This window comes from Heterodontus francisci, chromosome 8, assembly GCF_036365525.1.
Source record: "Heterodontus francisci isolate sHetFra1 chromosome 8, sHetFra1.hap1, whole genome shotgun sequence".
In the NCBI taxonomy this organism is placed as follows: domain Eukaryota; kingdom Metazoa; phylum Chordata; class Chondrichthyes; order Heterodontiformes; family Heterodontidae; genus Heterodontus; species Heterodontus francisci.
Genome location: NC_090378.1, coordinates 82,582,866 through 82,608,991, shown reverse-complemented (window position 1 = coordinate 82,608,991; position 26,126 = coordinate 82,582,866). Strand labels below are relative to the sequence as shown.

The window sequence follows — 26,126 nt, the reverse complement described above, 5'->3', positions numbered from 1 at the left end:
GATGCTCCATTGTTGAGTATATTCAAGACTGAGATTGATAGATTTTTGGGGTCTCAGGGAATCAAGGAATATGGGGAGTAGGCAGGAAAGTGGAGTTGAGGTAGAAGATCAGCCAAGTTGTATTGATCAAAGGGCCGAATGGTCTACCTTTCTGATTTTTTATTTCTTATTTTCCCACTGATCAAATTAAAATTGGCTGAATCCGAAGAAACTGCTTGATTTACGTGCCATTGATTGGGGGTATAAAACTAAGAAAAATCGTACGATTCAAAGCGGAAGAGCTGAACATTTTATAGAAACTTACCAACTACTGAGAGAATTTTGAAGCAGTGCAGTCCCAGACTGTTCTCCTACAAGCAATATTCAATAACCTTTTTCCCTTGAAGGCGCAGTGTATGAACACAAATATTTATCATAAAAGGAACTTGCAAATACAACTTTGCGATATCAATAGTGCAGGAAACATCATAGAAATAAAGACATTTTCTAACTTTTGTGCTCAAGATCAGGCATGTTGGTGTTGAGGAATGAATCTTTTTCTTTTTCAGGCACTTAGTGTCAGCATCAAGCATTTCCCGTAAAGCTCCACCTACTCTTCCACAACAGCTCAGCCCCAACCACAAAGACTTCCAGTGTGACGTTTTTCCCACTTGTCCCACCAGCCTCTGGCATATGATTGCCAATTAGCACCGAATTAGGGAAAGTTTAGCACTGGATATTCACATCCACTAGGATTGTCCAAACTCATTTTACATAGGACCCTTGCAGCTATCGGACATTTGAGACTTTCATCCCATTAGTCTGGCAGGATTTGAAATTGGGTTTAAAACTGACAACACTCTCAGTTGCTTCCCCACCCAAAGCAGCCAACGCCCCCCGTCCCCCCAGCTTATTTTACCAACTGCTATGTTATTTATCCTTAAAATTGAGGCCCATGGAACTAATCTGAGTTAGAAGGAAAAAAAGTTCTCACTTTTTTTAAATGGAATTGTATAAATTGTGCATTTAATTAAACTCTAACCAGTCTTGTAATTGTTCAGTTCTCTCTTTCATTCCTTTTTTAGTTGCTCTTAGTTCACCAATTGTATCTGTCTGGCTACAAATAGTTTCTTCCTGCCTTTCCAGCAAGTGGGAATAAAGAATTATAACTGATGAACAGTTTGCACTTGGTTGCAAATTTTTCAGGCAAGAGTTGAGTCTGCTTTCCACAGTGTGACAATTCAGTCCATAAGGTGAAGTTATGTGTTTGTAACCTAAGTGAAACCACCTGTGCAATTCCTTTAGTAAAATTCTTATGCCAGAAGACTTGATTTATAGTCAACAGTAGCACCAAAATGCTGCATCTTGGGTTCATGCAACACTGACTGGGATCAGGCATGCTTGAAGTAGTACTTTGCTGTGCATTTTTGGAATGGAATTGCTGTGAATCATGACTGGCTCCAATATGACTAGGTTTTGCTTTCTTCTAGTTGGTATTTTCAGTACATGAAATTCCACTGGGAATTAAAATTTGCATGATACGTTTGTGATGAAGTACTTTGTTCTAAGTGCTTACCATTTTCTTATTTTGTTGCCCCATGCTTCCAGAAGACCTGGGTAGTAAGTTTCTCTCCCACTTCCTTTTCTCCTGCAGGTACTAATTTACACTGGGCTGTGATTCATAGTCTTTAGCATCGTTTGACTCTTCATCCAAGTGTCCATCATTTGCATAAACTTGAATGGTGAGCAGGCAGGTTATTTGGCCTTGGAGGATATTGGCTAAACCCAATCATTTTCTCAATTGGCGTCCACAAACAAGCTTCCATCAGAGGTCACTGGGTTGCAAGTATATAAAAAGGAAGAGAGTAGCTAAAGTAAACATTGGTCCCTTAGAAGCAGAGACAAGAGAAATTATCACGGGGAATGAGAAAATGGCAGAGACATTGAACAAATGTTATGTCTGTCTTCACAGTAGAAGATACAAGTTGCATACCAGAAATAGAGGGTAACCTAAGGGCTAATAGAATGAGGAAATTAATATCAGCAGAGAAAAAGTACTGGATAAACTCAAGGAACTAAAATTTGACAAATCTCCAGGACCTGATGGCTTCCCTGCTAGTGTTCTGAAAGAGACAGCTGCAGAGATAGTGGCTGGACTGGCTATGATTTTCCAAAATTCCCCTGGATTCTGGAATGGTGTCAGCAGGTTGGAAGTTAGCAAATGTAACTGCTATTCAAGAAAGGAGGGAGAGAGAAAACAGGGAACTACTGGCTAGGTAGTCTAACATCAGTCGTCTGGAAAGTCCTGGAATCTATTATTAAGGAAGTATTAACACTGCACTTAGCAAAGCATAGTATGATTAGAAAAAGTCAACATAGTTTTATGAAAGGGAGATCCTGTTTGACAAATTCATTAACAATTTTTTGAGGATGTGACTAGTAGGGTAGATAAAGGGGAATTAGTAGATGTGGTATACTTGGATTTCCAAAAGGCATTCGATAAGGTACCATGCAAAGGGTTAATACACAAGATAAGTGCTCATGGCGGTGGAAGCAGAGTCTTTGAATATTTTTAAGGCAACGTGGTGGAAGGTTGTCGGGGGTAGGTGGAAATGTGGAGTAATCAATTTAGCCATGAACTTATTGAATAGCAGAGCAGGCTCGAAGGACTGAGTGGCCTACTCTTAATTTGTATGGAGTAGGGGTGATATATTAGCATGGATAGAGGATTGGTTAACGGACAGGAAGCAGAGACTAGGGATAAATGGGGCATTCTTGGGTTGGCAGGCTATGATTAATGGAGTGCCGCAAGGATCAGTTCTGGGGCCTCAGCTATTTACAATCTATATTAATGACTTAGACAAAGAGACAGAGAGTAATATATCTAAGTTTGCTGATGATACAAAGCTAGGTTGGAATGCAAGCTTTGAAGAGGACATAGTGTGCAAAGAAATAATACAGGTTAAGTGAATGGGTAACAACGTGGCAGATGGAGCATAATCTGGGGAAGTATGAGGTTATTCACTTCGATCGTAAGAATAGAAAAGAATATTTTTTAAAAGGCATAAAACTTGTAAATGTTGATGTTCAGAGAGACTTGGATGTACTCGTACAAGAAACACAAAACTTTCAAACAAATACCAAGACGTAGCTTGGCTGGTGGTGAGAAGGGCCCTTCCCATCAGATCCTTCCTGCACGCCCGGCATCGTACCACCTCCGCGCGCTGCCCTCGAGGTGGCTGTGGTGGGGAAGAGACTGTTGCCCACCTTCTTCTGGAACATGCTTTTGCAAAGTAGGTGTGGAAAGAGATGCAGGGGTTTTTGTTGAGGTTCATCCCGAGCAGCTCAGTAATACAGGAGTCTGTGCTTTACGGTCTGTTCCCAGGGACGTACACCGAGATACACCACTTCTGCTGGAAGACTATCAATTCGGTGAAAGACGCTCTTTGGTCTGCCAAAAACTTGCTGATCTTCCAGTGCAAAGAGTTATCCACGACTGAATGTTGCAGACTGGCACAATCCAAGGTCCAGAACTACGTGCTGAGGGATGCACTAGAGCTTGAGGCAGCTGCTGCTAAGGCTGAATGGGGAAAGGCCACTGTGTAAGGTCCTCCTGCCATAATATACCGAGGGGCTGGAACCTGTGTAAAACACTCAGACTGTATGCACCAAAATGTTTTTTTACAATGTCATGCCAGTGTACATTGCATTTAAAATGGAATGGCAATTGTGAGGCACTTCATGTTTTTCTGTATTGCAGAAATCTAATCTCTATTGTACTTTACGGAATGTGAAATTTGAACTGTCCTGATCTGTTTTGTAATGTATTTTTGCAAATTTTTATGAATAAAGTATATTTTTGGGGGAAAAAAACAAGGAACACAAAAAGTTAGCATGCTGGTACAGCAAGCAATTAGGAAAGCAAATGACATGTTGGCCTTTGTAGTTGATTGGAGTACAAAAATAATGAAATCTTGCTACAGTTGTACAGGGCGTTGTTGACACCACACCTGGAATACTATGTACAATTTTGGTCTCCATATTTAAATAAGGATATACTTCCATTGGAGGCCATACATTGAAGGTTCACTAAGTTGGTCCCTGGGATGAGAGGGTTGTCCTATGATGAGAGGTTGAGTAAATTGGGTCTGTGTTCTCTCGAGTTTAGAAGAATGAGGTGATCTCATTGAAACATACAAGATTATGAAGGGGCATGACAGGTTTGATACTGAGACAGTGTTTCCCATGGCTGGGGAATCTAGAACAAGTGGGCAAAGTTTCAGGATAAGGGGCTGATCATTTAGGACTGAGACAAGGAGAAATTTCTTCACTCAAAGGGTTGTGAGTCTTTGGAATTCTCTACCCCAGAGGGTTGAGGATGCACCATCATTGAATCTATTTAAGGCTGGGGTAGACAGATTTTTGGTGTCTCGGGGAATCGAGGGATATGGTGAGTGGGCGGGAAAGTAGAGTTGAAGCCCAAGATCAGCCATGATCATATTGAATGACCGAGCAGGCTCGACAGGCTACTCCTCCTATTCTTGTGTTCTTATGAATGTGGATATTAGATTATTTTCCTTTTCCCTGCTGTAGGCCACTGTGGATCTGTCTGAAACTATTTAATTCAGTACAGTCCAAGGATCGAACCTGGTAATCTGCATTGTCCAGTAACACAACAGGCCATGCGTTTTCCACCTATGCCATTGAGATAGTATGTCAGTAGGATTAAATTTCTCTCTGGCCACATTTTATTGCTATTACTTTGCTCTATATGTTAGCAGTTTACCCACCAAGTCATTTCCAAACTAGTTCTCAACATTTTTCAAGACAGCTGATTAGCCTATCCAAAATTCTTCCATGGCTGTCTTATGTTCTCTGATGTCATTGACTAGATGGACTTGTTTGACTAGATGGACTTGTTTGACTAGATGGACTTGTTTGACTAGATGGACTTGTTTAACTAGATGGACTGAACAAATCTCATGGAGTTCTACTTTACCTTGAAATTCTCTTGTAACGTGATCATGGGTACAATTATCAGCCTATGGTAACAGTCCCATTGCCTCCAATCTAATTACTCAAAGTTTCCAAAATGTCTACAAAATAGGATTGGCTCTTGGATCATTATAATGCAGAGGGTAAGAGAGGAGCAATCCAAGTCTTAACTCTGGCAATCTTCAAAAGTTTCGCTAACTGCTTAGAATCAGCTTTGTCACTGGAATATTTTAGAAATCTAGAGTACATAAAACTTTTTTACTGTAACACTTTATCCATAGTAATCTGATCTTTTTGATTTAATGTATTCAGAGAAATTATTACTGTTAACATTTTTGTTTTTCCTCCCCCCCCCCCCCCCCCCCATTATGACAGGAGGAAGAACTGTACGCTTGTCAGAGAGGCTGCAGGCTCTTCTCTATCTGTCAGTTTGTTGATGATGGTGCCGACTTAAACCAGACCAAGATTGAATGTGAATCAGGTAAGATAGAGTGTTTTGGCTAAATCAGAACCTGATAATCGTGTGAATCATGTTAGATTTTAAATGGTAGAAAAAGAACCTAGTCAAGCCCACATCTTTAACAATTTATACTGCGAAAACAATTTTGAGACTGGTACCCTCTGAGTTATACTGCCTGCTCTGCATTACTGTTCAGATAACACCAACCTGTATTTATATAGTTCCTTTAACCTCATTAAAATGTCCCAAGGTGCTTTACAGGAGTGTTATAAAACAAAACTTGACACAGTTACATAAAGTGATATTAGGGCAGAGAACCGAATGCTTGGTGAAAGACCAATTTTTCTGAATACACTTAATCAAAAAGATCAGATTACTATGGATAAAGTCTTCCAGGAAAAAAGTGTTATGTATTCTAGATTTCTAAAATAGTCCAGTTTTAAGGACTGTCTTAAAGAGGATGGAGAGGTTTAGGGAAAGAATTCCAGAGCCTGGAGCCTTGGTTGCTGACGGCACAGCCACCACTGGTGAACCAATTAAAATCTAAGATGCTCAAGAGGCCAAAATTAGAGGAGTGTAGATATCTTTGAGGGTTGTGTGGCGAGAAGAAATTAGAGATGGAGAGTTGCGAGGCCACGGAGGGATTTGAAAACAAGGATGAGAATATTTAAATTGAGGCATTTCTTAACTGGGAGCCAATGTACTCCAGCGAGCATAGGAGTGATGGGTGAACTGGTCTTGATGCGAGTTAGGATACTTGCAGCAGACCTTTGAATGACATCAAGATTACAAACTGTAGAACATGGGAGGCCTGCCAGGAGAGTGTTGAAATAATCAAGTCTAGAGGTAACAAAGGCATAGATGAGAGTTTCAGCAGCAGATGAGCTGAGGCAATGGTAGAGTTGAGTGAGGTATGGAGGTGGAAATGGGCGGTCATGGTCATGACACGTAACACAAAAACATGCACAGCACCCTGATTACTAGCTCTGGATATTTGGCAGTGTTGTTGCAGAGCAGAAGGGGTTGTGAGGACAGATAAGTCTTTATTACTGTTTTCTTCAAATATACAAACCATTCGACATTCTGTATGACTCAGTTATGGGCCTTTTCCGTTCCATAGGTGAGTTCATTCAAGGTGTTATTGGACTCCAGGGCTGATGATTGATTAGTGTACATGTTTGCCAGAGCCCTTTTCAGGTTGTGTCTTTGAGTGCTATAGATCTGTGCTGTGAGCATGCCATTCTTGCACTCTGATTTTTTTTTGATTTACTGAAAAACCTTTTATTAAAACAAGATGTGCTACTTCAAAAAATGTTGTGGGTGTCAAGAGAAAGAAGGCAGGCATAAAAAGTTTTTAAAGTTAGAATAAATAAAGCAGAAAAAATTATATAGCTTATAGACTGATTGAGAATGAATGACTGGATAGGAACATGCTGAGCATAATTATTGCTTCAATATTTTGTTTTACTTGAGTGCTTATTAAAAATGTAATATTTCTGTAATAAGAAATACTGATACTTGAGTGGCTTTAGCAGTAGTATTTGTTTCAACAGTGTGAATTGGGGTTCTGAGCCTTAAATGCATCAGCTCTATGGTAATAATTACACATTGCATGTGTTTATTTTAAGCATACACCCTTGTTCCTGAAAGCCAATGGAGGCTGTAGATTGCATTGTTTAAGTTTAGGGTGTTTAATTGCCATGGAATTCATGATTTAATATACTCTCTGATCATGCAGCACCTCCTCCTCCACTACAGGTTTGACTTAATTGGACCAAATTATCATAGTTTACAGGGGTGTTGTTGGTTTATTTAGTGTATTGTTACAAATGCACCATAGGAAAAAATTGTATTTTTTTTTTATTCGTCCATGGGATGTGAGCGTTGCTGGCTAGGCCAGCATTTATTGCCCATCACTAATTGCCCTAGAACTGAGTGGCCATTTCAGAGGGCATTTTAAGAGTCAACCACATTGCTGTGGATCTGAAGTCACATGTAGGCCAGACCAGGTAAGGACAGCAGATTTCCTTCCCTAAAGGCCATTAGTGAACCAGATGGGTTTTTACAACAATCAAAAATGGTTTCATGGTCACTATAGACTAGCTTTTTTTAAAATTCAAGATTTATTAACTGAATTCAAATTTTACCATCTGCGTGGTGGGATTCATACCCATGTCCTCAGAGCATTAGCCTGGGCCTCCGGGCTACCAGTCCAGTGACATTACCACCGCCTCCCCTATTGAAGACCATACACTTCAATGCAGTAAAATATTTTTCTTGTCATTCCTCGTCTGGATTTGCTTCCTTCACCACCAGTGGCTGACCTGTAACCTATCCTAGTGTTATCCAACTACGTATTCTCTCCAGAAGCAACTTGTGTTTAGAAGGGCAGCAGCCTGTAATTGTACGGTTGGGTGTTTTTTCCAGTTCAAGTGAACCATGGTATTGAATGCCACACACCCATTATTATGATTTATTAAGCTCCTTATGTTGCTGAAACAAATATCAATACATAGCAATAAAACTAACAATGTGAAGAGTAGCTTTGTTACAATATTAAGCATAATTGGACTGAGGTTTCTGGACTTCAGGAACTCCATGTAGCCCATGGACGGTACACACTTGTGCAAGACTGATATATAGAAATGCTTTCCTTTTATAATTTACATTCTCTTTTTAGCATGTGCTGAAGCATATAAACAGCAAGGTGAGCAATACGCTTGCAACTTGGGATGTGAAAACCAGCTGCCCTTTGCTGAACAGAGACAGAAGCAGGTAAGGGGGGAAAAAAAGGAGAGAATGTACAAATTGAATGAGTACCGGAGTTACAATTGGGAAAAATAAAAGTAAATGGAAGGGAATAGAAATAGCATGATGTGAAATTGAGGGATGGAAGAGAATTAGTTGGAAAAGACGAGGCTGAATAGCAAAAGAACAAATTCCTAATGGAATTTTTATGAATAAAAGAATTCAATTAGTGAACCTTTGTCCAGTTGCAAATAGTGACAGTGCTTGTATGCTCTGTGTGTGTGCGCATGCATGCGTGTATTGTTAATACCAGGTGAGAAAGAGGTCTCAGGTTCCCTTTTAGCCTTCACCTGGTCTTCATGTAATAGGGTTTAATTTTAAACACACCGTGTTTTTTAGATCCCCCTTGGTGAATCTTTGTTGACTGCTTTCTAATTATAAGGCACAGAAACCAGCATAAACAGGCTTTCTTAGGTTTAAAGAAGAAAAGTTGAAATTTATTAAACTTAAACTCAATTCGATTGACGCCTGCGGATACACGACGCGCCCATGCTAGTATGCATACGTGATACAGACATGCAAATAGAGACAGAAAAGAGCGGAAGAAAAATAAAGTGGAAAAGTTTGAGGTAATATCTGAAAAGTTTCTGTTGCAGTTCTTCGAGCTCACTGTAGAGTCCTTGATTGTAGGTAGATCTTGCTTTTCGTTGGGGCCCAGTATTCTTCTTAAACCTTGTTCCCTGTGGGAGACTTTTCTCTCTTGGGGTTCACGTATCTTCAGTGGATTCAGAGGCTTTTAGAAAGAGATGGGAGCAGGCAGGACAGGAGATGCTGTGGCGAGCCAGCCAGGAGAGATCTTCTCTGTCAGGAGCATTCTGCTTTCTGCCCAAACTGTTTGTACAAATTCAAAAAAACTCAGGTTGCCCAGCAGGTTAGTCAGGTGACTAGCTGGTTTGACCTTGTCCGTTGTGTATTCGGCCATCTTGGCTGTCAACCTGGAATGTGAGTTCCCCCCACCTTCAACGTTTGGTGATCAAATGTCCATTGTGGGTTGAATGTGTCAGGGAATGGCTGCTTTGTCCTTCCAAACACTCTCTATTAATATGCAAAGTCTTTCCTGCCAAGGCTGATCTGTTTAACAAGTCCTTTCTTCACTTCAGTAACAGTTTAAAATCAATGTTCATGACAAAATTAATGTGCTTCATTCTTGGCAGGTGGGGACCTAGCATGACCATATATATATATATATGTGCAGTGATGAGAAAGGAAAAAGTGAGACCCAAAAAGAATTATTAAAAGGAAATATATGAAAGGAATGAAGTAAAAATGAACAAAAGTTATAGAAATGTCCAAAAGAAAAAAAAATGGACCTGATCTCTGGCAGTATTGGATTGGTGGTAGCTAAAATATAACATGATTTCTCCGACCTTAAAGCCCATGACCAGTAACCAGAATGGCGAAATGTTCTTCCAGAGCACTGTATGTCCCAGTGTGTCAGCCAGATTGTTTCCATATCACATTTCAGATTTTAAGAGAAAATTGTCAAATAGTGTCCTTCTGTGGCTAGCACTGGTGCTGTTGCTTCCTCCACCAAAGTCCAACTCCCAGACCCCACACCTCTTTGTCAGCCACAAATGTTATTTTATATATTTGTAAAAGTACAAATTTTGTGAAGTTCTCCCACATACATCTGTGTTTGAAATGTCCATTCTCTACTGAGAAGTATAAGCAGTCAAAACCTGAACTAAAGGGCTGAATTGCAGAAGTGTGGCACGAGTGGTTGCCCTTGGCGTCAAGGTGCAGCCTTTGACCAAGTGTGGCATCAAGGAGTCTGAGTAAAATTGAAGTCAGTGGGAATCAGCAGGAAGATTCTCTGCTGGCTGGAGTCATACCTAGCACAAAGAAAGATGGTTGTGGTTGTTGGAGGCCAATCATCTCAGTTCCAGGATGTTGCTGCACAAATTTCTCAGGGCAGAGTCCTAGGCCCAACCATCTTCAGCTGCTTCATCAATGACCCTCCCACTATCATAGGATCAGAATGGGGGATACTCGCTGATGATTGCACACTGTTCAGTTCCATTCACAACTCCTCAGATTACTAAGCAGTCTGTGTCCAAATGCGACAAAATCTGGAGAGCATTCAATCTTGGGCTGATAAGTGGCAAGTAACATTTGTGCCACGCAAATGACCATCTCCAAGAAGAGAGAGTCTAACCACCTCCCCTTGACACAGCCTCACAGCGTGATTATATTGAATCCCCCACGATCAATATCCTGGGGTTCACCCATGATCAGAAAGTTAACTAGCCCAGCTACATAAATACAGTGGGTTACATGAGGAGGGAGGTCAGAGACTGGGTATTCTGTAGCGAGTGACTCAGCACCTGACTTCCCAAGGCCCGTCCACCAACTACAAGGTACAAGTCAAGAATGATGGAATACGTTCCTCTTGCCTGGATGAGTACAGCTCCAAGAACACTCAAGAAGCTTGATACTGTCCAGAACAAAGCAGCCCAATTGATTGGCACCCTATCCACCACCTTAAACATGTCTCCCTCCATCACCAGCACAACATGGCTTCAATGTGTACCACTACAGCAACGCACCAAAGCTTACTCAAAAGCACCTCCCAAACCCATGATCTCTACCACCGAGAAAGGCAGCAGGCGCATAGGAACACCACCACCTCCAAGTTCCCCTCCAACTCGCTCATCGTCCTGACTTGGAAATATATTGCCATTCCTTCATGGGTCAAAGTCCTGGAACGCTCTACATAACAGCGCTATGGAAGCACCTTCACCGCATGAACTGCAGTGGTTCAAGGAGATAGCTCACCACCACAGCCTCACAGCTCCAGTGACCCAGGTTCGATTCTGGGTACTGCCTGTGCGGAGTTTGCAAGATCTCCCTGTGACCGCGTGGGTTTCCGCCGGGTGCTCCGGTTTCCTCCCACAGCCAAAGACTTGCAGGTTGATAGGTAAATTGACCGTTGTAAATTGCCCCTAGTGTAGGTAGGTGGTAGGTGAATTGTGAGGATATGGTAGGGGATATGGGATTAATGTAGGATTAGTATAAATGGGTGGTTGATGGTCAGCACAGACTCAGTGGGCCAAAGGGCCTGTTTCAGTGCTGTATGACTTTCTATGACCTTGAGGGCAATGAGGGGTAGATGATAAATGCTGGCCTTGCCAGTGACCCCACATCTTATGAATGAATAAAAATTAAAAATGCACTGATGGCCTGATATCGCAAGTAAATTGTCAAGTCATAGTTCAATCCAAATTTGAGTCTTGACACCCATCCTCCCTACTGTTTCTCTGCCTCTTGAATTCATCTGAGCCCCAATTTCTATAAAGCTCCTAGAAAGGATTGCATGGGTTTTGTTCCTGATCGGTCAGGGTTAATTGTTTCAATTCTCATGTATGCTCCATAAACCATAGTCTGTACTCCAGGGAGCAGTCGGTCCTTGCATTGTGAATGCTCATACCTGTAATAAACATTTGATGGTCCAGCAGCTTGACATCCTGTCCCAACTGTTGATTGGGGAGTGCAGCATAAATTTTGGCACCTGCAGGCAAGACAAAGAAGTACTCTTAGAATTTAGAATATGGAGTGTGCAAGCACTAAGGCAGAGCAGCTGAGTAGAAAACATTTTCAAATGGTGCTAGCCCAGTAATGTGGTCAATTTTAGCCATTTCCCCTGCCAACAATTTTTTTTTGTGCAGGTGTCCTCTTGCTTTTGTGGTTATTTTTGCCAGAGCTCTGTAGATTTAAGGTGTTTCTTGGAATGCAGCAGGGAAGGGCACATGTTTTTATTTATCTTTTGTTGGGGAGGAGGAATCCAAATGTTGGTTTCCCTCATTACCTTAAAGTAGGACTGAAGTTTTAGATTTAGATACAGCACTGAAACAGGCCCTTCGGCCCAACGAGTCTGTGCCGACCATTAACCACCCATTTATACTAATCCCATATTCCTACCACATCCTCACCTGTCCCTATATTCCCCTACCACCTACCTATACTCGGGGCAATTTGTAATGGCCAATTTACCTATCAACCTGCAAGTCTTTTTGGCTTGTGGGAGGAAACCGGAGCACCCGGAGGAAACCCACGCAGACACAGGGAGAACTTGCAAACTCCACACAGGCAGTACCCGGAATTGAACCCGGGTCGCTGGATTGTGAGGCTGCGGTGCTAACCACTGTGCCGCCCCAAGTTTATTTTATCCTCTTCCCCTGAAGGAGTTCTACAGGTGCTAGCCTTCCTCTGTTACATTGGCTTACTGACCATTCTTCTTTTGTGATTGTTGTCAGATACTTTGATTATGGAGCCAGTCTGCCTCCTGACTAATTCCCCAGATTACTATCTCCTCATGAGAAAGTAACATTTAATAAAGGGAGAAAATGTTGCAGAGACTAACAGAAAATAGCTTAAATTTTTATTTAAAAAAAAACTAAAAATGGGTGAAAAAGAAGATGACATTCATATGTTTGGACTGGATGGGAGTGAAGAAATGAAGATGGAATGCAACAATGAATATAGTGAAAACTTAGCAGATGGTATCTGCAGCTTGTCAGCTGTGGGAGACTGAGAATTTGATGGGTGCCAGCCTAAAAAAGTTTTTAGAACTTCAGATCTAATCGAAAACACGTTTTATTAGCTATGTCATGTAATTTCAATTACGTGCGGATTGTTAACAAGTGATCACCACTAAATATAAACTTTGTTCCCTTTTAGCACGGTGTAGTAAATGATTTTGTTATATTTTGAATGACAGTTTATCCTCTTTCCCACAGCTCATGTCCATGGTGCCAAAAATTCACTATGTTTATCCCATCAGCATAATGTCTGCTTTCTACAGCGACTTAATGAACTCTGCTGAGAGCTTCTTCACCTCATGGACCTTCTACCTGCAAACTGATGATGGCAAAGTAGTTGTATTCCAGGTAACAGTACTAAACATTCAGCACTCACTGAATTAAATGAAGTGCACAAATCAAAGCAAGCTGAAAGTGTACAGCATCTGAAATAAGATAGGCTAACATCTGTGGATTAGATTCTTTAAGTGCGCTGACAAAGGGTTTAGGTGAAAAATGTTAACCTCTTCCTAGTTGTTGATGAATCTGCTGTGTATTTCTACCTTTTTATGGTTTCTGTTTTTTTCCCATATACAAAGTTTATTGGTTTATATGTTGAAAGGCAATTACATTCACTGCATCTTTGGGAAGGGGATTCATGATATCACCAAGGAAATACATGAGATTGTAGGGAAAGAAGGAAAATATTCAGGTATTTATAAGAAAAATTAGATTGCAGACAATAACAACTAAAAGTGAACAAAATGATGTGCAAGAAAAATGATTGGAACTTTGACCACCAGAGCATTAGTGATCACGAAGTTCTGATGCCCTAGCAAATCTTTGTACAACAATGTTGCTTTCACACCACTGTTCACTAAGGAGTATCCAGAAACCTTCCTAACCACTTTACACTCCCTTACCTAATCGCTTGGAGCAAGTACATTTGGGCTATAAATTAACTAAAATGTTAATGAACTCGAACCATACCTCATCAGCTGCCATTTTAAGCTACAGTAAACATAATGCACTTCAATTACGAAACTTTGACAGTTTATAATCGTTGCATGTGATAAAATAGCTATTTTTGCATTGTATATCAGAAATTTGATTATTTTCATACCATGGCATGCACCACTTAATTTTCTCCCCTCCTCCCCCAAAGTCCTCCTGTGATATGGTTACATGGCCAGCAACCCTCAGATACGTGGCCCAAATGGCTGTTGCTAATGTGAGATAAGTATTTGACACTAATGAGTGAGTTTACAGGGAACCAGAGCGAAGTCTGATTGTGTCCTCACTTGATATCTACACAAGTTTTTTTTTCTAGCAATTATCAGGAGTGAAGACTCTATTCCTGTCTTCATAGCCCATTTCTTGCCTGGCTGACATCAGCAAACTCTGTGTGGACTGGGGATTGAAAACAGGAGCTTCTTTGTAAGGCTTAGTATCTCACTGTTGAATCGTGATGTTTAATGAGTTTTCAGGCTGTTTACAAAGTGCTTTGATTGGCTCCCAATGGGGCATAGCCCTGGTGTACTTGAATGTTCTTGGAGGATAATGTATGCACATACATTTGTCAGAATAAACATTCAACTCATTCTAGTATGACTATAAATTTAAACTCTGAAACCATGTCTTGTGGTCTAACTTCTGCAGAGAAATTGTTTCAAGTTTGTGATCCATGAACCATGTGCAAGTAACTATGAATGTTGAAGGTATATGTAAATCTGGAATTAAAACCTAGTCTAATGGCCATGAACCCATTCTCGATTGTTGTAAAAACCCATTTGGTTCGCTAATATCCGCTGTCCTGACCTGGTCTGGCCTACATGTGATTCCAGATCCACAGCAATGTCATAGTCATACAGCATAGAAACAGGCCCTTCAGCCCACCTCGTCCATGCTGACCTTAATGCCTATCTATACTAATCCCACCTGCCTGCATTAATTCCAAATCCCTCTATGCCTTTCTCATTCAAGTACCTGTCCAGATGCCTCTTAAATGTTGCTACTGTTCCTGCCTCCACCTCCTCTGGCAGCTCCTTCCAGATACCCACTATTCTTGGTGTGAAAAATTTACCCCTTTGATCCCCTTTAAACCTCCTCCCTCTCACCTTTAATCTATGCCCTCTAGTTTTAGTCACCCCTACATGGGAAACAGACTCTGGCTATCTACCTTATCCATGCTTCTCATAATTTTATATACCTCTATCATTACCTCTATCATGTCCCCTCTCAGCCTCCTTCGCTCCAGGGTAAACAGACCTAGCCTATCCAATCTCTCTTTATAGCTCAAGCCCTCCAAACCAGGCAATGTCCTTGTGAATCTTTTCTGCACCCTCTCTAGCTTAATCACATCTTTCCTGTGGTGCGGCGACCAGAACTGCACACAGTACTCCAAATGCGCCTAACCAACGTTATGTACAACTGCAACATGACGTCCCAACTCTTGTACTCATTGCCTCAGCTGATGAAGGCAAGCATGCCATATGTCGTCTTCACCACCCTGTCTACCTGTGTTGCCACTTTCAGGGAACTATGTACTTGCACCCCAAGGTCTCTCTGCTCAACAACACTCCCCATTCACTGTATATGTCCTGCCCTGGTTTAACTTCCCAAAATGCATCACTTCGCACTTGTCTGCATTAAATTTCATTTGCCACTCCCTTGCCCACTTTCCCAGTTTATCTATATCCTGTTGTAACCTTAGACAACCTTCTTCACTGTCGACTATACCACCAATTTTGGTGTCATCTGCAAACTTACTAATCATGCCCCCTACATTCGCATCCAAGTCATTAATATATATGACTAACAGCAGAGGGCCCAGCACCGATCCCTGCAGCACACCACTGGTCACCGGCCTCCAATCTGAAAAACAACCCTCCACTACCACCTTCTGCCTCCTATCACCAAGCCAATTTTGTATCCAATTTGCTAGTTCACCCTGGATCCCATGTGTTCGAACCTTCTGGACCAGCCTACCATGCAGGACCTTGTCAAAGGCCTTGCTAAAGTCCATGTAGACAACGTCCATCACCCTGCCCTAGTCAATCTTCTTGGTCACGTCCTCAAAAAGCTCAATCAAATTCGAGACATATGATTTCCCACGTACAAAGCTATGCTGACTACCCCTAATCAGACTTTGCCTTTCCAAATGCATATAAATTCTGTCTCTCAGAATCTCTTCCAATAACCTTCCCACCACTGATGTAAGGCTCACCAGCCTGCAGTTCCCTGGCTTATCCCTGCTGCCCTTCTTAAATAAAGGCACGACATTAGCTATCCTCCAGTCTTCCGGTACCTCACCTGTAGCTAACAATGATACAAAAATCTCTGCCAGGGCCCCAGCAATCTCCTCCCTTGCTTCCCATAGCATTCTAGGATACACCTGGTCAGGCCCTGGGGATTTATCCACCTTAATATGGTTCAAAACCTCCAACACCTCCTCCTTTCGTAATGTTGATATGCTCCAGGATATCGCTGTTCTTTCCCTTGAACTCACTAGCTTCCATGACCTTTTCCACGGTAAATACAGATGAGAAGTATTAATTTAAAACCTCACCCATTTCCCATGTCTCTACACATAGATTACCACACTGATCCTTAAGGGGACCTACTCTCTCCCTAACCTTTACTCTTAATGTACTTATAGAATCTTTTAGGATTCTCCTTTATCTTATCTGCCAGGGAAATCTCATGGCCCCTACTCGCCCTCCTAATTCCCTTCTTAAGTATACTCCTACATCCCCTATACGCCTTGAGGGACTCGCTTGATCCCAGCTGCCTATACCTGACATATGCCTCCTTCTTTGTCCTGACCAGACCCTCAATATCCCTCGTCAACCAAGGTTCCCTAAACTTGCCCTTCCATCTAACAGGAACATGCTGGCCCTGAACTCTTCCTATCTCACTTTTAAAAGCCTCCCACTTGCCAGACGTCCCTTTACCTGGTTGACTCTTAAATGCCCAGGCAAGCCACTCAGTTGTATCGAACTGCTACGAAGTCAATAAAGAATGAAACTGGACGCACCACCCGGCATTGACCTAGGCACCAGAAATGACTACAGCAAACCCAGCCCTGCCGACCTTGCAAAGTCCTCCTAACATCTGGGGACGTGCCAAAGTTGGGAGAGCTGTCCCACAGACTAGTCCAGCAACAGCCTGACATAGTCATACTCACCAAATCAAACCTTACGGACAATGTCCCGGACACTGCCATCACCATCCCAGACCCAGCAGAGGTGGCAGCACAGTGGTATACAGTCGGACGGGAGTCATCCTGGGAATCCTCAATCTCGATTCCAGACCCCATGAAGTCTCATGGCATCAGGTCAAACATGGGCAAGGAATCCTCCTACTGATTACCATCTACCGCCCTCCATCAGCTGATGAATCAGTACTCCTCCATGTTGAACAGCACTTGGAGGAAGCACTGAGGGTGGCAAGGGTGCAGAATGTAGTCTGGGTGGGGGACTTCAATGTCCATCACCGAGTGTGGCTCGGTAGCACTATTACGGACTGAGCTGGCCGAATCCTAAAGGACATAGCTGCTAGACTAGATCTGCGGCAGGTGGTGAGGGAACCAACAAGAGGGGAAAAGATACTTGGCCTTGTCCTCACCAATCTGCCTGCCGCAGATGCATCAGTATTGGTAGGAGTGACCACCGCACAGTCCTTGTGGAAACGAAGTCCCGCCTTCACATTGAGGATACCCTCCATCATGTGGTGTGGCACTACCATAATGCTAAATGGATAAATTTCAAACAGATCTAGAAATGCAAAACTGGGCATCCATGAGGTGCTGTGGGTCATCAGCAGCAGCAGAATTGTACTCAACCATAATCTGTAACCTCTTGCCCGGCATATCCCCTACTCTATCATTATCATCAAGCCGGGAGACCAACCGTGGTTCAATGAAGAGTGTAGGATGGCATACCAGTAGCAGCACCAGGCATACCTCAAAATGAGGTCTCAACCTGGTGAAGCTACAAGCCAAGACTACCAGCCTGCCACCTGCGTAAGCAACATGCCATAGACAGAGCTAAGCGATCCCATAACCAACGGATCTAAGCTCTGCAGTCCTGCTACATCCAGTCATGAATGGTGGTGGACAATTAAACAACTAGCTGGAGGAAGTAGCTCCACAAATATCCCCATCCTCAATGATAGGAGAGCCCAGCACATCAGTGTATAAGATAAGGCTGAAGCATTTGCAATAACCTTCACCCAGAAGTGCCAAGTTGATGATCCATCTTGGTCTCCTGCTGAAGTTCCCAGCATGATGGATGCCAATTCGATTCACTCCACGTGATATCAAGAAATGACTGAAGGCACTGGATACAGCAAAAGCTATGGGCCCTGACAACATTCCGGCAATAGTACTGAAGACCTGTGCTCCAGAACTTGCTGCACCCCTAGCCAAGCTGTTCCAGTACAGCTACAACACCGGCATCTACCCGGCAATGTGGAAAATTGCCTAGGTATGTTCTGTACACAAAAAGCAGGAGAAATCCAACCCGGCCAATTACCGCCCCATCAGTCTACTCCCGATCAGTAAAGTGATGGAAGGTGTTATCAAGTGGCACTTGCTGAGCAATAACCTGCTCAGTTTGGGTTCCTCCGTGGCCACTCAGCTCCTGACCTCATTACAGCCTTGGTTCAAACATGGACAAAAAAGCTACGCTCAAGGGCTGAGGTGAGAGTGACTGCCCTTGACATCAAGGCAACATTTGACCAAGTATGGCATCAAGGAGCCCGAGCAAAACTGGAGTCAATAGGAATCGGGGGGGGGGGGGGTGGTGTGCGGGGAAGTCTCCGCTGATTGGGGTCGTACCTAGCGCAAAGGAAGATGGTTGTGGTTGTTGGAGGTCAATCATCTCAGCTGCAGGACAGGAGTTCCTCAGGGTAGTGTCCGGGGCCCAACCATCTTCAGCTACTTCATTCTTGACTTTCACTCAAACATAAGGTCAGAAGTGGGGATGTTCGCTGATGATTGCACAATGTTCAGCACCATTTGCGATTCCTCAGATACTGAAGCAGTCCGTGTAGAAATGCAGCAAGACCTGGACAATATCCAGGCTTGGGCTGATAAGTGGCAAGTAACATTCGTGCCACACAAGTGCCAGGCAATGACCATCTCCAACAAGAGAGAATCTGACCATCTCCCCATGACATTCAATGGCATTACGATCACTGAATCCCCCACTATCAACATCTGGGGGCTACCATTGACCAGAAGCTGAACTGGAGTAGCCATATAAATACCGTGGCAACAAGAGCAAGTCAGAGGCTAGGAATCCTGCAGTATCTCACCTCCTGACTGCCCAAAGCCTGTCCACCATCTACAAGGCACAAGTCAGGAGAGTGATGGAATACTCTCCACGTGCCTGAATGGGTGCAGCTCCAACAACACTCAAGAAACTCGACACCATCGATGACAAAGCATCCCGCTTGATTGGCACCCCATCCACAAGCAATCACTCCCTCCACCGACACACAGTGGCAGCAGTGTGTACCATCTACAAGATGCACTGCAGCAAAGCACCAAGGCTTCTTAGACAGCACCGTACAAACCCACACCCTCAACTAGAAGGACAAGGGCAGCAAATGCATGGGAACACCACCATCTGCAAGTTCCCCTCCAAGCCACACACCATCCTGACTTGGAACTATATCGCCATTTCTTTACTGTCGCTGGATCAAAATCCTGGAACTCCCTTCCTAACAGCACTGTGGGTGTCCCTACCCCACATGGACTGCAGTGGTTCAAGAAGGCAGCTCACCACCACCTTGTCGAGGGCAATTAGGGATGGGCAATAAATGCTGGCCTAGCCATCGACGCCCACATCCCCATGAATGAATTTTTTAAAAAAACACTGGGTGAGGGTAATGTTTCAGTTAACATTTAGTGTCATAAATTTGTTGGGGACCACAAGTGTGCATTTGATAATCAGCAGGTATATCATTGCCCAGTATGCAAATTGAGTCAGTCAGGGCAAAATGCCCCTTTAACGATTGTACCGTACGTGCCTTTAGGTCAATCAGGTGATTTGCTTGGCCGAAAATGGGCTTTGTAGAAGAAAGTCAATGAACACCTGACTCTTTAAAAGTTGCTTCCACTTTTTAAAATGATTGGTGGCAGCCAAGAAGAAAATCATAGGTGGTATATAAAATAATTGAAGATGTTTCTGACAAAATAAGGTCTGAAAAACATTATAAAATACTGGAAAACTGAGTAAAATAGGAAAAACAAAATTTAGAGGGAAATAAAGGGAAAAGCGGAGTTAGTTTTCAAATGTATTAAAATCATTTTAGGTCATTTGTAGCTTGGGGTTAATATTGTAGCAAAGCTACTTACACTAAGTTTTATTACTGTCACATTAGTTTTTGTATCAGCATCACAGTGCTGGAGTAGAATCTGGATGACTTGGTTACATTGCTGGACATCCTGGATGTCTCAGTTAAAAGGTTCTTGTAGTGAGAGCTGTAGTAATTGGCAGCTAAATACTTTGAATTTCCTCTGGCCAGGTCTGGCTTTGATTTCATGGATGACTTTCATATTGCTCCAGAAGATGTACAGTACTTTTGTGTTTTTAACCTGCAAGTTGAAACTGTTATACTATAATAAATGTTTTCTTTCTGCCCTTTCCTTCAAGTCTGAACCAGATGTACAGTTTGTGGTTCCACAATTTGAGCTGCAAACAGACAACGTAAAAGAAACTTCTCAGGCACTGTCAGGTAAACCATTTTCCCAGTCTGTGACTAATACCTGTTGCATAATGAAAGGGGCAACTTTCAGGTATGTGCCAAAGCAGCTTTATTTTTCTTGGCAGAATATAGTTTGGGCTAACCAACCCAGTGGTATGGCAGAAGTTTATACGCTGAACTTCTTACTGGTCGTATTCAAACCTGAATTGCAGCATTCCGATAATTTAAAAACCTGAAATGCAACACACTGGTGGCAGATTGAGCAGAGTAGGATCCAGTCCAATGGCAAGGCACAGACTTAGCAAACTTACATTTAAAAATAAAAGTCGGGATTAATTACCATGTTAACTCTGTGGCTGAATACACTGCCAACCTGAAACTTACAGACCAGAACCGTCTAACTGAGCCCAGGTTTGCGCTGATCTTACTAATCCTAACTAGGATTGTTAATGGTCCCCTTCCATTTCAAGACTGTTGTCATCTCCACCTTAAACATTCACTTCCTTCCTCCACTACCGGTGCACAGCGGCAGCAGTGTGTGCCATATGCAAGATGCACTGCAGGAATTCGCCAGCCTTCTTTGACAGCACCTTCCAAACCTGTGACCGCTCCCACCTAGAAGGACAAAAGCAGTGAACACATGGGAACACCGCCACCTGCAAATGCTCCTCCAATTCATACATCATCCTGACTTCAATCTGCATCGCTGTGCCTTCACTGTCGCTGGGTCAAAAACCTGCAACTCCCTTCCTATCCACACTATGGGTGTACCTACACCAGATGGACTGCAGCGGTTCAGGAAGGTGGCTCACCGCCACCTTCCCAAGGGCAATTTGGGATGGGTAACAAATACTGGCCTTGCCAGCAACACTCGCATCCCATGAAATAATTTTTTTTTTTTATATCACCCTTGTCTCAAAAAAAAAAGCTCCTTTTGCAAACTGAAGTCCATTCACCAACCTCATCTTCCTCTCCAAACTTTCACTATGTTGTTGTCTTTTGGACCCATACTTGTATCTCCAAATAGATTACTGCCCCTCCCATGGCACAGTAATGGCTCGCATAACATTCTTGGTGACTGACCATCCCTCCTTCTCCTCTTTGACCTTTCTGCAATCTCTGATATGGTCAACACGCCATCCTACAGTTCCTGTCCTTGTAGTCCAGCTTGCTAGGACTGCTGACATTTGGTTTTGCACTTACTGATCCAATTATGTAACCAAGGCATTTTGCCAGTGACTTCTCTTTCCAGCCCACCGTTATCCCCAGAGTTCCTCAAAGATCTGTTCTTGGCCTCTTGTCTCCCTTATCTACATAATCATCTGCAGTCTTTGAGTCAGCTTCCACATGTCTTCTGCTGAGCTCAGTTGTACCTCTCCATCAGCTCTCTCAATCCCTCTACTCTTTGTGTTGTCAGACAGCACTCCTCTGCTATTTCCCCATAGCGCTGCATTTTTTTTCAAGTATATATTCAATTCTCTTTTGAAGGTTACTATTAACACATTCACCTCATCATCTCCCTGATTCTCTTGCCAAGTGCCTTAAATCTATGTCCTGTGGTTACTGACCCTTGTGTCAGTGGAAGCAGTTTCTCCCTACCTACTTTATCAAAACCCCAGATAATTTTGAACACCTCTACTAAAGCTCCACTAACCTTCTCTAAGGAAAATAACCCCAACTTCTCTATATTCTCTGGATAATTGAAGTCCCTCAACCTTGCTACCTTTCTTGTAAATCTCCTCTGCACCCTCGCCAAGGTCTTGACATTCACTTTTGCATGAGCCACAATTTCCTCCAGCGACACGTAGGGAAAACTAAATCATCTTTTGACCCCATCATAAACTTATAACTTTGCGACAGACTCTCCCTCTCCCCAGACTATTGAAATGTTCTCTTAGCCAGCTTCCATAAACATCAGCTCAACCAAAATTTGCTGCTTGTAATCTATTCCACACCAATTTCATTTCTCATTGCAGAAATCTCTGCTGAAATGTGTACCAGACCTGTATGAGACAAAATGAGTACAGGGATTTGGTTAGATTTTGATTTATCCTCTCCCTTCCTCCCTCTTCATGGTAGAACAGCCTGCTTATGTACCGTCCAGGATCATGTGAAGAATGGATCTTTGCTCAAGTGCTTGAGTGTTGCTGGCACCCAGGGGGCTTTAAACCAGCAAGAGTTACATCTTTTGGCAGGGTTGGGGGGGGGGGGGGGGGGTGGTGAAGGAGGAAGGAGATAAAAGTGCCATCATGCTGCTCATAGATATAGTTACTGCTCCAATTTCACCCAGTGTACTAGATGGAGGGTATGTAGTTCCTCCTGAAAATGAGATGCTAGGAGGGCCACCAATCTAAAATAACCATAAATTGTACATTGTGCCCATCGGCTCAAAAGTCAAGGGTGAGTCCACCTCCACCGGGCCTGGAAGTCATGCTGTAATTTTACATGGCCCAGGCCCTTATCTGGACTTGGTCGGGGCTTCCGCCCCTTTGATGCAGGAAGCCCTGCCTCCAAGAGCTGCTGGCTGATCAGAGGGCCAGCAGCTCCTCAGTCTCAGCAGCAGCACAGGAGCGGTGGCCACTTCTGGAACTGCACCCAGTGAGAGGAGCAGCATGGATGCCGGTCCCGAAAAAGGTGAGTGACTCCAGTGAGGCCCAAAACCCCAATCAGCAGGGTCTCTGTGAGGGGGGGGGGGGGAAGGTGTTCCAGTGGGGCTGCCTTATGCTGTTAAGGCACCCTGTGCCCCACAGAGAACACCCCTAATCAGAAGGGCTCTGCCCCCCCCCCCCCCCAGCCCACAAGGATGCTGCCATGTTTAACTGGGTGGCCTCCCCAGGTAGCGAGGTGGCCGTCTTCTGCTGGTGGGAGGTGGCCCTTGAGTGGCAATTAATTGACCACTTAAGGGCCTCAAATGTCCTGGGGAGGGAGGGCCGTTTGCCACTTCTCTTGCCGCTAGTAAAATGGCAGCAGGGTCTTGTAGGCGACGGGAACAGCTATCCTGCCTCCCACACAATTTTACGCCTGCATGCCCCCCCCCCCCACCCCCACTTTCTGGGTTGTTTGTGGGGGTTGGGGGGTGAGATACAATTCTGGCCCAAGTTGGTTTGTAAACTGGTGTTTTGCAACTAGATAAGAGAGAACAGGAATTAAAAACCTTTTTTTAAAAAAAAACTTAATATTTGACTTTGGGCTGGACGCCATTTTAACTTTGAAGGTATTCCAATCTATAGCTTTTGACACTGTAGTAACATCATTTAATAGGACACAATAAAGTTCCAGGATAGATTGATTATAGGGTATTTACATGAACGACAAAGCTAATTTTGTAGATTTGTAATCCAAAAGGTATCGTCGCTGTAATTGTTATGGGACCCATGAATTGGTACAGTTTTATTTGCATGAAATTCTTCTGTAGCACATTGCTTTTTATTGACTGGATAAGTAAAATTAAAAATGAATAATATTTTCAGAATCAAAATTATCTGTACCAAAAGGTTATTTTTACAATCTTGTATTTGCATATTTCCCAGTGTCTTATCTATTTGTATCCAGTCTATGCCAGAATTTTTTCCATTTACAAGTCTGCACTTGTGCAGCAATAACAATGGTAAATCACTGTGTCTGCATTCACTTTGATCACTGTTTTGCTTGGCTAAATTAATTGCCTGAATTTTCTGGTCTCCACCCTGTTCAATTAAATGTAACCCACTGTTCCACAAGTTGTGTTTATTCTTATTGGTATAGAAGGAGGATACAGCTTATTTCCTATCGTTCACCAAGCCCTGTTCATCCATCATTCTTCATTGACATATGTTGGTTCATAGTCCCCCAACATGTCACATTTAAAATTCTGAGCCTCATGTTTAAATCCCTCATAGCCTTGCCCCTCCATACTTCTGCAATTTTCTCTAGCCATACAACTCCTCCCCTGAACTTTCTGTTCCTCTAATTGAGACTTTTTGCTACCATTGGTGGTTCTGCCTTCAGTCATTTAGGGCCTATGCTCTGGAATTTTTCATTCTAAACCTTTCCACCTCTTCTTAGATCCCCTTAAAACCTAATTCTTTGACTAAGATTTTGGTCACTTCTAATATTCCCTCATTTAACTTGGTGTCCATTTTATCCTAATTATACCTTAGTGAAGTATCTTGAAATGTTTTTCTCTGGTTAAAATACTATACAAACGTATGTTGTTTAATTGTGATGACCAAACTGCCTTGGACTTGGAATACTACTCCCATATCCACAAAGGGTCTTCCAGTATCTCTCTCACTTTTTGATCACTGTTTTGATGGGTGATTTTTTTTTTCATCTCTAGCTGCTAAAATGTCATGTAGTTATCTTGTTTCTCTGTACGGAGTCATTATTGTGGTCATTGTTGCTCTGAGCTTTTCTGACTTGTTCCTCCTAACACTTTATTCTATACACTTCTGCTTCCCTGCATCCTAACTGTGTTGAAATTGGGATTCATCTCACTTTTTTAAGCTCAGTTCATTCTTTCATAGAACAAAATTGTGGGTTTCCTTAGCTTCCTCCGTGTGATCCACTTCTAACCATTCAAGGCTGAGAGAGATTTTTGATCACTAGGGAATCAAGAGACATGGGGTGCATGCGGGAAAATGGAGTTGAGAGAGTAGATCATGCACGATCATGTTGAATGGCGGAGCAGGCTTGAGGGACCGTATGGTCTAGTCCTGCTCTTATTTCTTATGTTCTTATCTACTACTTGGTTTACCTTTTCTTCTTTCCTACTCTCGTCAGCGTTTGTACCCTGAGCTATGGGTATTGGCCCTGCATCTAGGTTTCTGGCAAAAATGTTAGTAGTGCGGAGAGTCCGTCAGGATGGTGCCTGAAAACTGTCTCTCATGTTGTTTATCAACAGATCGTATAGCCAAGGCTATTTATGATGATACTCGAAAAGCTTTCAGAAGAGAACATGGACCTGGCTTGTATTTGAAAGAGGGTCATGAACCTGAATATCAGAGTGTCTTGGAGTGTTTGTCAAGGTAGGTATTTTAGTGAATTGTGGGTCAAAAATCAAGGCAGAAGATTGTGATGCACTGTCAGTCTCAATATTGTTTGTAGTGGATGAATTAATGTGCACAGGAATCCAGTCCCCCTGACTAATTAAAATTATTCTGCAAATAACATATTGGTATAAGAATGGATGCCCTGAATCAGCCAAAGTACACTTAACTTCAAGCATCTATCTAATCTAACATTTGATCCTTAATTTATTTCAAGGAAGATTATACGTGCCATGTTTGAAAGTAGAAAATGACAATCAGTAAGCATTAGCAGCTTGTACAAGTGTGTGGGGATCCTATCTATACACAAGTGCTTTCCAGAATGGGGACATTGACTAACAAACAAGAGCAGGAACTTTGGATGACTGTTCCCTTTCTTACTGAAGTTAATTGTAGTAGCCGTACAGCCACGCTGACAAGAGGTCTGCTTTCTCAGCCCAAACCGGAGCTTTAAACCTGGAACCTTCTCGTTGGTGCTGCTCCATCAATGTGCTGTTTATGCAGTTTACATATTATAAATAAAAACTTTTGAGAGGGTATGTCACACTTCAGTCAGAAGTATTTTAAACAAATGACAAAGGGCATATTTTACAGACATAGACCCAAAATTTACAAGCAGATTCCAAT

General features: G+C 42.8%; 1 protein-coding gene across 1 annotated transcript in view; it reads left to right on the top strand.

Annotated features, from left to right (window-relative positions):
* tmem59 (transmembrane protein 59) overlaps nucleotides 1-26,126 on the top strand; it is a 45,110-nt gene that overhangs the window by 6,240 nt on the left and 12,744 nt on the right. The window contains exons 2-6 of the mRNA XM_068037522.1: nucleotides 5,350-5,455; nucleotides 8,115-8,209; nucleotides 12,979-13,128; nucleotides 20,421-20,502; nucleotides 25,355-25,478. Coding sequence (XP_067893623.1) covers nucleotides 5,350-5,455; nucleotides 8,115-8,209; nucleotides 12,979-13,128; nucleotides 20,421-20,502; nucleotides 25,355-25,478 — 557 coding nt within the window. The remainder of the gene's footprint in view (nucleotides 1-5,349; nucleotides 5,456-8,114; nucleotides 8,210-12,978; nucleotides 13,129-20,420; nucleotides 20,503-25,354; nucleotides 25,479-26,126) is intronic.